The following is a 12,338-nucleotide window of genomic DNA, read 5'->3' as shown; positions in this document are numbered from 1 at the left end:
TTAGTCCTGGTTTAGTCCTGGTTTAGTCCTGGTTTAGTCCTGGTTTAGTCCTGGTTTGGACCTTGTTTAGTCCTAGTTTAGTCCTGGTTTTGACCTGGTTTAGTCCTGGTTTAGTCCTGGATTAGTCCTGGTTTAGTCCTGGTTTAGTCCTGGTTTAGTCCTGGTTTAGACCTGGTTTAGTCCTGGTTTAGTCCTGGTTTAGTCCTGGTTTAGTCCTGCTTTAGTCCTGGTTTAGTCCTGGTTTAGTCCTGGTTTAGTCCTGGTTTAGTCCTGCTTTAGTCCTGGTTTAGTCCTGGTTTAGACCTGGTTTAGTCCTGGTTTGGACCTTGTTTAGTCCTGGTTTAGTCCTGCTTTAGTCCTGGTTTAGTCCTGGTTTAGTCCTGCTTTAGTCCTGGTTTAGTCCTGGTTTAGTCCTGCTTTAGTCCTGGTTTAGTCCTGGTTTAGCCCTGGTTTAGTCCTGGTTTAGTCCTGGTTTAGTCCTGGTTTAGTCCTGGTTTAGTCCTGGCTTAGCCCTGATTTAGTCCTGGTTTAGCCCTGGTTTAGCCCTGGTTTAGTCCTGGTTTAGTCCTGGTTTAGTCCTGGTTTAGTCCTGGTTTAGCCCTGATTTAGTCCTGGTTTAGTCCTGCTTTAGTCCTGGTTTAGTCCTGGATTAGTCCTGGTTTAGTCCTGGTTTAGTCCTGCTTTAGTCCTGCTTTAGTCCTGGTTTAGTCCTGGTTTAGTCCTGGTTTAGTCCTGGTTTAGTCCTGGTTTTGTCCTGGTTTAGTCCTGCTTTAGTCCTGGTTTAGTCCTGCATTAGTCCTGGTTTAGTCCTGCTTTAGTCCTGGTTTAGTCCTGGATTAGTCCTGGTTTAGACCTGGTTTAGTCCTGCTTTAGTCCTGGTTTAGTCCTAGTTTAATCCTGGTTTAGACCTGGTTTAGTCCTGGTTTAGTCCTGGTTTAGACCTGGTTTAGTCCTGCTTTAGTCCTGGTTTAGACCTGGTTTAGTCCTGGTTTAGTCCTGCTTTAGTCCTGGTTTAGTCCTGGTTTAGTCCTGGTTAGGTTCTGGTTTAGTCCTGCTTTAGTCCTGGTTTAGTCCTGGTTTGGACCTGGTTTAGTCCTACTTTAGTCCTGGTTTGGACCTGGTTTAGTCCTGCTGTAGTCCTGGTTTAGTCCTGGTTTAGTCCTGGTTTAGTCCTGGTTTAGTCCTGGTTTAGACCTGGTTTAGTCCTGCTTTAGTCCTGGTTTAGACCTGGTTTAGTCCTACTTTAGTCCTGGTTTGGACCTGGTTTAGTCCTGGTTTAGTCCTGGTTTAGGCCTGGTTTAGTCCTGGTTTAGTCCTGGTTTAGTCCTGGTTTAGTCCTGGTTTAGTCCTGGTTTAGTCCTGTTTTAGTCCTGGTTTAGTCCTGGTTTAGTCCTGGTTTAGACCTGGTTTAGTCCTGGTTTAGACCTGGTTTAGTCCTGGTTTAGTCCTGGTTTAGTCCTGGTTTAGTCCTGGTTTAGACCTGGTTTAGTCCTGGTTTAGACCTGGTTTAGTCCTGGTTTAGTCCTGGTTTAGTCCTGGTTTAGTCCTGCTTTAGTCCTGGTTTAGACCTGGTTTAGTCCTGGTTTGGACCTTGTTTAGTCCTAGTTTAGTCCTGGTTTTGACCTGGTTTAGTCCTGGTTTAGTCCTGGTTTAGTCCTGGTTTAGTCCTGGTTTAGTCCTGGTTTAGACCTGGTTTAGTCCTGGTTTAGTCCTGGTTTAGTCCTGGTTTAGTCCTGCTTTAGTCCTGGTTTAGTCCTGTTTTTGTCCTGGTTTAGTCCTGCTTTAGTCCTGGTTTAGTCCTGGTTTAGTCCTGGTTTAGACCTGGTTTAGTCCTGGTTTAGTCCTGGTTTAGTCCTGGTTTAGTCCTGGTTTAGACCTGGTTTAGTCCTGGTTTGGACCTTGTTTAGTCCTAGTTTAGTCCTGGTTTTGACCTGGTTTAGTCCTGGTTTAGTCCTGGATTAGTCCTGGTTTAGTCCTGGTTTAGTCCTGGTTTAGTCCTGGTTTAGACCTGGTTTAGTCCTGGTTTAGTCCTGGTTTAGTCCTGGTTTAGTCCTGCTTTAGTCCTGGTTTAGTCCTGGTTTAGTCCTGGTTTAGTCCTGGTTTAGTCCTGCTTTAGTCCTGGTTTAGTCCTGGTTTAGACCTGGTTTAGTCCTGGTTTGGACCTTGTTTAGTCCTGGTTTAGTCCTGCTTTAGTCCTGGTTTAGTCCTGGTTTAGTCCTGCTTTAGTCCTGGTTTAGTCCTGGTTTAGTCCTGCTTTAGTCCTGGTTTAGTCCTGGTTTAGCCCTGGTTTAGTCCTGGTTTAGTCCTGGTTTAGTCCTGGTTTAGTCCTGGTTTAGTCCTGGCTTAGCCCTGATTTAGTCCTGGTTTAGCCCTGGTTTAGCCCTGGTTTAGTCCTGGTTTAGTCCTGGTTTAGTCCTGGTTTAGTCCTGGTTTAGCCCTGATTTAGTCCTGGTTTAGTCCTGCTTTAGTCCTGGTTTAGTCCTGGATTAGTCCTGGTTTAGTCCTGGTTTAGTCCTGCTTTAGTCCTGCTTTAGTCCTGGTTTAGTCCTGGTTTAGTCCTGGTTTAGTCCTGGTTTAGTCCTGGTTTTGTCCTGGTTTAGTCCTGCTTTAGTCCTGGTTTAGTCCTGCATTAGTCCTGGTTTAGACCTGGTTTAGTCCTGCTTTAGTCCTGGTTTAGTCCTGGTTTAGTCCTGGTTTTGTCCTGGTTTAGTCCTGCTTTAGTCCTGGTTTAGTCCTGCATTAGTCCTGGTTTAGACCTGGTTTAGTCCTGGTTTAGTCCTGGTTTTGTCCTGGTTTAGTCCTGCTTTAGTCCTGGTTTAGTCCTGGATTAGTCCTGGTTTAGACCTGGTTTAGTCCTGCTTTAGTCCTGGTTTAGTCCTGGTTTAATCCTGGTTTAGACCTGGTTTAGTCCTGGTTTAGTCCTGGTTTAGACCTGGTTTAGTCCTGCTTTAGTCCTGGTTTAGACCTGGTTTAGTCCTGGTTTAGTCCTGCTTTAGTCCTGGTTTAGTCCTGGTTTAGTCCTGGTTAGGTTCTGGTTTAGTCCTGCTTTAGTCCTGGTTTAGTCCTGGTTTGGACCTGGTTTAGTCCTACTTTAGTCCTGGTTTGGACCTGGTTTAGTCCTGCTGTAGTCCTGGTTTAGTCCTGGTTTAGTCCTGGTTTAGTCCTGGTTTAGTCCTGGTTTAGACCTGGTTTAGTCCTGCTTTAGTCCTGGTTTAGACCTGGTTTAGTCCTACTTTAGTCCTGGTTTGGACCTGGTTTAGTCCTGGTTTAGTCCTGGTTTAGGCCTGGTTTAGTCCTGGTTTAGTCCTGGTTTAGTCCTGGTTTAGTCCTGGTTTAGTCCTGTTTTAGTCCTGGTTTAGTCCTGGTTTAGTCCTGGTTTGGACCTGGTTTAGTCCTGGTTTAGACCTGGTTTAGTCCTGGTTTAGTCCTGGTTTAGTCCTGGTTTAGTCCTGGTTTAGACCTGGTTTAGTCCTGGTTTAGACCTGGTTTAGTCCTGGTTTAGTCCTGGTTTAGTCCTGGTTTAGTCCTGCTTTAGTCCTGGTTTAGACCTGGTTTAGTCCTGGTTTGGACCTTGTTTAGTCCTAGTTTAGTCCTGGTTTTGACCTGGTTTAGTCCTGGTTTAGTCCTGGTTTAGTCCTGGTTTAGTCCTGGTTTAGTCCTGGTTTAGACCTGGTTTAGTCCTGGTTTAGTCCTGGTTTAGTCCTGGTTTAGTCCTGCTTTAGTCCTGGTTTAGTCCTGGTTTAGACCTGGTTTAGTCCTGGTTTGGACCTGGTTTAGTCCTGGTTTAGTCCTGGTTTGGACCTTGTTTAGTCCTAGTTTAGTCCTGGTTTTGACCTGGTTTAGTCCTGGTTTAGTCCTGGTTTAGTCCTGGTTTAGTCCTGGTTTAGTCCTGGTTTAGTCCTGGTTTAGTCCTGGTTTAGTCCTGGTTTAGTCCTGGTTTAGACCTTCTTTAGTCTGGTTTAGAATCATGAGGTTTGGTCAGAGGAAGATGAGACAACAGAAGTCAAACATGTTGCTACGGCAACGCCGTCCACACAACCACATGTCGGCCATGTTGGATCAGACCTGATCATGACTCAGCAGTTTCTCCTCATGTGTTTGATGTGGAACATGACAGAATCTCATCTACAAATGTATCATTTCTGTCGTTTGAGCAGAAAAAGTCCCAATGAGTCACATTAGCATGAGTCATGTGGCCACAGCGCCCCCTACAGACCTCAGATCAGCTTCACATTAGCATGAGTCATGTGGCCACAGCGCCCCCTACAGACCTCAGATCAGCTTCACATTAGCATGAGTCATGTGGCCACAGCGCCCCCTACAGACCTCAGATCAGATTCAAATTCAATTACATTTTGGCCCCATCAAAAAAGTCAATTGTTATGTCGTTGCCGTAGCGATGACATAAACCTCATGTTATTCCAATGTGGAAATCGTCAGAACATGTTTACACTTTCACAGACTCCTCCCCCTCAGGGCGTTGACTCCTCCCCCTCAGGGCGTCGACTCCTCCCCCTCAGGGCGTTGACTCCTCCCCCTCAGGGCGTCGACTCCTCCCCCTCAGGGCGTTGACTCCTCCCCCTCATGTGAGGCCACACAGGGCGCTGACTCCCACTGCTCAGGGCGCTGACTCCCACTGCTCAGGGCGCTGACTCCCACTGCTCAGGGCGATGACTCCCACTGCTCAGCGCACTGACTCCCACTGCTCAGGGCGCTGACTCCCACTGCTCAGGGCGCTGACTCCCACTGCTCAGCGCGCTGACTCCCACTGCTCAGCGCGCTGACTCCCACTGCTCAGGGCGCTGACAGCCACTGCTCAGGGCGCTGACTCCCACTGCTCAGGGTGCTGACTCCCACTGCTCAGGGCGCTGACTCCCACTGCTCAGGGTGCTGACTCCCACTGCTCAGGGCGCTGACTCCCACTGCTCAGGGCGCTGACTCCCACTGCTCAGCGCGATGACTCCCACTGCTCAGCGCACTGACTCCCACTGCTCAGGGCGCTGACTCCCACTGCTCAGGGCGCTGACTCCCACTGCTCAGCGCGCTGACTCCCACTGCTCAGGGCGCTGACTCCCACTGCTCAGGGCGCTGACTCCCACTGCTCAGGGCGCTGACTCCCACTGCTCAGCGCGATGACTCCCACTGCTCAGCGCACTGACTCCCACTGCTCAGGGCGCTGACTCCCACTGCTCAGGGCGCTGACTCCCACTGCTCAGCGCGCTGACTCCCACTGCTCAGCGCGCTGACTCCCACTGCTCAGGGCGCTGACAGCCACTGCTCAGGGCGCTGACTCCCACTGCTCAGGGTGCTGACTCCCACTGCTCAGGGCGCTGACTCCCACTGCTCAGGGTGCTGACTCCCACTGCTCAGGGCGCTGACTCCCACTGCTCAGGGCGCTGACTCCCACTGCTCAGCGCGATGACTCCCACTGCTCAGCGCACTGACTCCCACTGCTCAGGGCGCTGACTCCCACTGCTCAGGGCGCTGACTCCCACTGCTCAGCGCGCTGACTCCCACTGCTCAGCGCGCTGACTCCCACTGCTCAGGGCGCTGACAGCCACTGCTCAGGGCGCTGACTCCCACTGCTCAGGGCGCTGACTCCCACTGCTCAGGGTGCTGACTCCCACTGCTCAGGGCGCTGACTCCCACTGCTCAGGGTGCTGACTCCCACTGCTCAGGGCGCTGACTCCCACTGCTCAGGGCGCTGACTCCCACTGCTCAGGGAGCTGACTCCCACTGCTCAGGGTGCTGACTCCCACTGCTCAGGGCGCTGACTCCCACTGCTCAGGGCGCTGACTCCCACTGCTCAGCGCGCTGACTCCCACTGCTCAGGGCGCTGACTCCCACTGCTCAGGGCGCTGACTCCCACTGCTCAGGGCGCTGACTCCCACTGCTCAGGGCGCTGACTCCCACTGCTCAGCGCGCTGACTCCCACTGCTCAGCGCGCTGACTCCCACTGCTCAGCGCGCTGACTCCCACTGCTCAGGGCGCTGACTCCCACTGCTCAGGGCGCTGACTCCCACTGCTCAGGGCGCTGACTCCCACTGCTCAGGGTGCTGACTCCCACTGCTCAGGGCGCTGACTCCCACTGCTCAGGGTGCTGACTCCCACTGCTCAGGGCGCTGACTCCCACTGCTCAGGGTGCTGACTCCCACTGCTCAGGGCGCTGACTCCCACTGCTCAGGGCGCTGACTCCCACTGCTCAGGGAGCTGACTCCCACTGCTCAGGGTGCTGACTCCCACTGCTCAGGGCGCTGACTCCCACTGCTCAGGGCGCTGACTCCCACTGCTCAGCGCGCTGACTCCCACTGCTCAGCGCGCTGACTCCCACTGCTCAGGGCGCTGACTCCCACTGCTCAGCGCGCTGACTCCCACTGCTCAGCGCGCTGACTCCCACTGCTCAGGGCGCTGACTCCCACTGCTCAGCGCGATGACTCCCACTGCTCAGCGCGCTGACTCCCACTGCTCAGGGCGCTGACTCCCACTGCTCAGGGCGCTGACTCCCACTGCTCAGGGCGCTGACTCCCACTGCTCAGCGCGCTGACTCCCACTGCTCAGCGCGCTGACTCCCACTGCTCAGGGCGCTGACTCCCACTGCTCAGGGCGCTGACTCCCACTGCTCAGGGTGCTGACTCCCACTGCTCAGGGTGCTGACTCCCACTGCTCAGGGCGCTGACTCCCACTGCTCAGGGTGCTGACTCCCACTGCTCAGGGCGCTGACTCCCACTGCTCAGCGCGCTGACTCCCACTGCTCAGCGCGCTGACTCCCACTGCTCAGCGCGCTGACTCCCACTGCTCAGGGCGCTGACTCCCACTGCTCAGCGCGCTGACTCCCACTGCTCAGGGCGCTGACTCCCACTGCTCAGGGTGCTGACTCCCACTGCTCAGGGAGCTGACTCCCACTGCTCAGGGTGCTGACTCCCACTGCTCAGGGCGCTGACTCCCACTGCTCAGGGTGCTGACTCCCACTGCTCAGGGTGCTGACTCCCACTGCTCAGGGCGCTGACTCCCACTACTCAGGGCGCTGACTCCCACTGCTCAGGGCGCTGACTCCCACTGCTCAGCGCGCTGACTCCCACTGCTCAGCGCGCTGACTCCCACTGCTCAGCGCGCTGACTCCCACTGCTCAGGGCGCTGACTCCCACTGCTCAGCGCGCTGACTCCCACTGCTCAGGGCGCTGACTCCCACTGCTCAGGGTGCTGACTCCCACTGCTCAGGGAGCTGACTCCCACTGCTCAGGGTGCTGACTCCCACTGCTCAGGGCGCTGACTCCCACTGCTCAGGGCGCTGACTCCCACTGCTCAGCGCGCTGACACCCACTGCTCAGGGCGCTGACTCCCACTGCTCAGGGCGCTGACTCCCACTACTCAGGGCGCTGACTCCCACTGCTCAGGGCGCTGACTCCCACTGCTCAGCGCGCTGACACCCACTGCTCAGGGCGCTGACTCCCACTGCTCAGGGCGCTGACACCCACTGCTCAGGGCGCTGACTCCCACTGCTCAGGGCGCTGACTCCCACTGCTCAGGGCGCTGACTCCCACTGCTCAGCGCGCTGACTCCCACTGCTCAGGGCGCTGACTCCCACTGCTCAGCGCGCTGACTCCCACTGCTCAGGGCGCTGACTCCCACTGCTCAGCGCGCTGACTCCCACTGCTCAGGGCGCTGACTCCCACTGCTCAGGGCGCTGACTCCCACTGCTCAGCGCGCTGACTCCCACTGCTCAGCGCGCTGACTCCCACTGCTCAGGGCGCTGACTCCCACTGCTCAGCGCGCTGACTCCCACTGCTCAGGGCGCTGACTCCCACTGCTCAGGGCGCTGACTCCCACTGCTCAGGGCGCTGACTCCCACTGCTCAGCGCGCTGACTCCCACTGCTCAGCGCGCTGACTCCCACTGCTCAGCGCGCTGACTCCCACTGCTCAGCGCGCTGACTCCCACTGCTCAGGGCGCTGACTCCCACTGCTCAGCGCGCTGACTCCCACTGCTCAGGGCGCTGACTCCCACTGCTCAGGGCGCTGACTCCCACTGCTCAGCGCGCTGACTCAGAACCTTGAGACTCGTCTTCAGATCATTAAAAATGATCCACATTTTTATTCTAAGAATTCAACATAAAATGTGGAGAAGAAGCGTCACAGATTCAGCTGTAAATGTGATAAAAGGACAATTGGGGCGTGTTAGCCCCGCCCCCTCCTGCGGCGTGTTAGCCCCGCCCCCTCCTGCGGCGTGGCGAGGGCCGATCATCGCCGCTTGCGGCTATATTTAATATGTTGTGTTTGATTGACATTTGTTGGTCTGTGTTTGAGGCTCATGAAACATCTCAGTCTTTTACAGACGGGATCACGAACCACCTCATTGGCTGTTTTTGGAGTCCAGACCAGAGTCCAGACCAGAGTCCAGACCAGAGTCCAGACCAGAGTCCAGACCAGAGTCCAGACCAGAGTCCTGACCAGAGTCCAGACCAGAGTCCAGACCAGAGTCCAGACCAGAGTCCAGACCAGAGTCCTGACCAGAGTCCTGACCAGAGTCCAGACCAGAGTCCAGACCAGAGTCCAGACCAGGACTGGGACAGTGTGTTGGTCCGAATCTTCGGCAGAAACACTGACCTGCTGGTGGACCGGTCCAGGGAGGTCCAGATGGTCCGGCTCCTGGAGTCCAGAGGCTGTGGGCCAAAGATCTACTGCAGCTTCAGGAACGGCATCAGCTACGAGTATCTGCAGGGGGCGCCACTGAGCCAGGACCTGCTCACACAGCCTCACGTATACAGGTCTGGACCAGGACCAGGACCAGGACCGGGACCGGGACCGGGACCGGGACCGGGACCGGGACCGGGACCGGGACCGGGACCAGGACCAGGACCATGACAGGACCAGGACCATGACAGGACCAGGACCATGACAGGACCAGGACCGGGACCGGGACCAGGACCAGGACCATGACCAGGACCGGGACCGGGACCGGGACCGGGACCGGGACCGGGACCGGGACCATGACAGGACCAGGACTAAAGCCGGTCTCTTGTGTCAGGTTGATCGCGGCTCAGGTGGCGAAGCTTCACTCGGTTCAGATCCAACACTCTGAGTCTGAAGAACCCATTCTGTGGAAGAAGATGGAGCACTTCCTCAACCTCATTCAAACGAGCCAATCAGAGAGCAGCGAGGAGAGCCACAGCCAATCAGAGAGCAGGTGAGTGACAGCTGTTGGTTCCACAGTGTTACATCATCACCAACTGTAGAGTTCCTCTTGTTGCTGGTTCTTGAGCGGACGGAGCACTGCACAGATCTGTGCAGAACGCAGTGAACGCAGTGAACGCAGTGAACGCACTGAACGCAGTGAACGCACTGAACGCACTGAACGCACTGAAAGCAGTGAACGCACTGAACGCACTGAACGTAGCGAACGCACTGAACGCAGTGAACGCACTGAACGCAGTGAACGCAGTGAACGCACTGAACGCAGTGAACGCACTGAACGCACTGAACGCAGTGAACGCACTGAACGCAGTGAACGCAGTGAACGCACTGAACGCACTGAACGCAGTGAACGCAGCGAACGCACTGAACGCACTGAACGCACTGAACGCAGCGAACGCACTGAACGCAGCGAACGAACTGAACGCAGCGAACGCACTGAACGCAGTGAACGCACTGAACGCAGTGAACGCAGTGAACGCAGTGAACGCACTGAACGCACTGAACGCACTGAAAGCAGTGAACGCACTGAACGCACTGAACGTAGCGAACGCAGCGGACGCAGTGAACGCACTGAACGCAGCGAACGCACTGAACGCACTGAACGCACTGAACGCAGTGAACGCACTGAACGCACTGAACGCAGTGAACGCACTGAACGCAGTGAACGCACTGAACGCACTGAACGCAGTGAACGCACTGAACGCAGTGAACGCAGTGAACGCACTGAACGCAGTGAAAGCAGTGAACGCACTGAACGCACTGAACGTAGCGAACGCAGCGAACGCAGCGAACGCAGTGAACGCACTGAACGCAGCGAACGCACTGAACGCAGTGAACGCACTGAACGCAGTGAACGCACTGAACGCACTGAACGCAGTGAACGCACTGAACGCAGTGAAAGCAGTGAACGCACTGAACGCACTGAACGTAGCGAACGCAGCGAACGCAGCGAACGCAGTGAACGCACTGAACGCAGCGAACGCACTGAACGCAGTGAACGCACTGAACGCACTGAACGCAGTGAACGCACTGAACGCAGTGAACGCACTGAACGCACTGAACGCAGTGAACGCACTGAACGCAGTGAACGCACTGAACGCAGTGAACGCAGTGAACGCACTGAACGCACTGAACGCAGTGAACGCAGCGAACGCACTGAACGCACTGAACGCAGTGAACGCACTGAACGCAGCGAACGAACTGAACGCAGCGAACGAACTGAACGCAGCGAACGCACTGAACGCAGTGAACGCACTGAACGCAGCGAACGCACTGAACGCAGCGAACGCACTGAACGCAGCGAACGCACTGAACGCACTGAACGCACTGAACGCACTGAACGCAGTGAACGCAGTGAACGCACTGAACGCAGTGAACGCAGTGAACGCACTGAACGCACTGAACGCAGTGAACGCAGCGAACGCACTGAACGCACTGAACGCACTGAACGCAGCGAACGCACTGAACGCAGCGAACGAACTGAACGCAGCGAACGCACTGAACGCAGTGAACGCACTGAACGCAGTGAACGCAGTGAACGCAGTGAACGCACTGAACGCACTGAACGCACTGAAAGCAGTGAACGCACTGAACGCACTGAACGTAGCGAACGCAGCGGACGCAGTGAACGCACTGAACGCAGCGAACGCACTGAACGCACTGAACGCACTGAACGCAGTGAACGCACTGAACGCACTGAACGCAGTGAACGCACTGAACGCAGTGAACGCACTGAACGCAGTGAACGCAGTGAACGCACTGAACGCAGTGAACGCACTGAACGCAGTGAACGCAGTGAACGCACTGAACGCAGTGAAAGCAGTGAACGCACTGAACGCACTGAACGTAGCGAACGCAGCAAACGCAGCGAACGCAGTGAACGCACTGAACGCAGCGAACGCACTGAACGCAGTGAACGCACTGAACGCAGTGAACGCACTGAACGCACTGAACGCAGTGAACGCACTGAACGCAGTGAAAGCAGTGAACGCACTGAACGCACTGAACGTAGCGAACGCAGCGAACGCAGCGAACGCAGTGAACGCACTGAACGCAGCGAACGCACTGAACGCAGTGAACGCACTGAACGCACTGAACGCAGTGAACGCACTGAACGCAGTGAACGCACTGAACGCACTGAACGCAGTGAACGCACTGAACGCAGTGAACGCACTGAACGCAGTGAACGCAGTGAACGCACTGAACGCACTGAACGCAGTGAACGCAGCGAACGCACTGAACGCACTGAACGCAGTGAACGCACTGAACGCAGCGAACGAACTGAACGCAGCGAACGAACTGAACGCAGCGAACGCACTGAACGCAGTGAACGCACTGAACGCAGCGAACGCACTGAACGCAGCGAACGCACTGAACGCAGCGAACGCACTGAACGCACTGAACGCACTGAACGCACTGAACGCAGTGAACGCACTGAACGCACTGAACGCAGTGAACGCACTGAACGCAGTGAACGCAGTGAACGCAGTGAACGCACTGAACGCAGTGAACGCACTGAACGCAGTGAAAGCAGTGAACGCACTGAACGCACTGAACGTAGCGAACGCAGCGAACGCACTGAACGCAGCGAACGCACTGAACGCAGTGAACGCACTGAACGCAGTGAACGCACTGAACGCAGTGAACGCAGTGAACGCACTGAACGAACTGAACGCAGCGAACGCACTGAACGCAGTGAACGCACTGAACGCAGCGAACGCACTGAACGCAGTGAACGCACTGAACGCAGCGAACGCACTGAACGCACTGAACGCACTGAACGCAGTGAACGCACTGAACGCACTGAACGCAGTGAACGCACTGAACGCAGTGAACGCAGTGAACGCAGTGAACGCAGTGAACGCACTGAACGCACTGAACGCACTGAAAGCAGTGAACGCACTGAACGCACTGAACGTAGCGAACGCAGCGAACGCAGCGAACGCAGCGAACGCAGTGAACGCACTGAACGCAGCGAACGCACTGAACGCAGTGAACACACTGAACGCAGTGAACGCAGTGAACGCACTGAACGCAGTGAACGCACTGAACGCACTGAACGCAGTGAAAGCAGTGAACGCACTGAACGCAGTGAACGCACTGAACGCAGTGAACGCACTGAACGCAGTGAACGCACTGAACGCACTGA

The 12,338-nt window shown here is 55.7% G+C and overlaps 1 protein-coding gene across 1 annotated transcript in view; it reads left to right on the top strand.

Annotated features, from left to right (window-relative positions):
- The first annotated feature begins 8,263 nt into the window (after positions 1-8,263).
- Positions 8,264-12,338, top strand: part of LOC140371294 (ethanolamine kinase 1-like) — a 94,208-nt gene continuing 90,133 nt past the window's right edge. Inside the window, exons 1-2 of the mRNA XM_072458436.1 lie at positions 8,264-8,763; positions 9,024-9,182. Of these exons, the coding sequence (XP_072314537.1) occupies positions 8,264-8,763; positions 9,024-9,182 (659 nt within the window). The remainder of the gene's footprint in view (positions 8,764-9,023; positions 9,183-12,338) is intronic.

The sequence above is a fragment of the Eucyclogobius newberryi genome, unplaced genomic scaffold, assembly GCF_026437365.1.
Source record: "Eucyclogobius newberryi isolate DKJ021-1_F unplaced genomic scaffold, fEucNew1.0.hap1 SCAF_213, whole genome shotgun sequence".
NCBI classification, from domain to species: Eukaryota; Metazoa; Chordata; class Actinopteri; order Gobiiformes; family Gobiidae; genus Eucyclogobius; species Eucyclogobius newberryi.
This window is presented reverse-complemented; position numbering and strand designations above follow the sequence as displayed.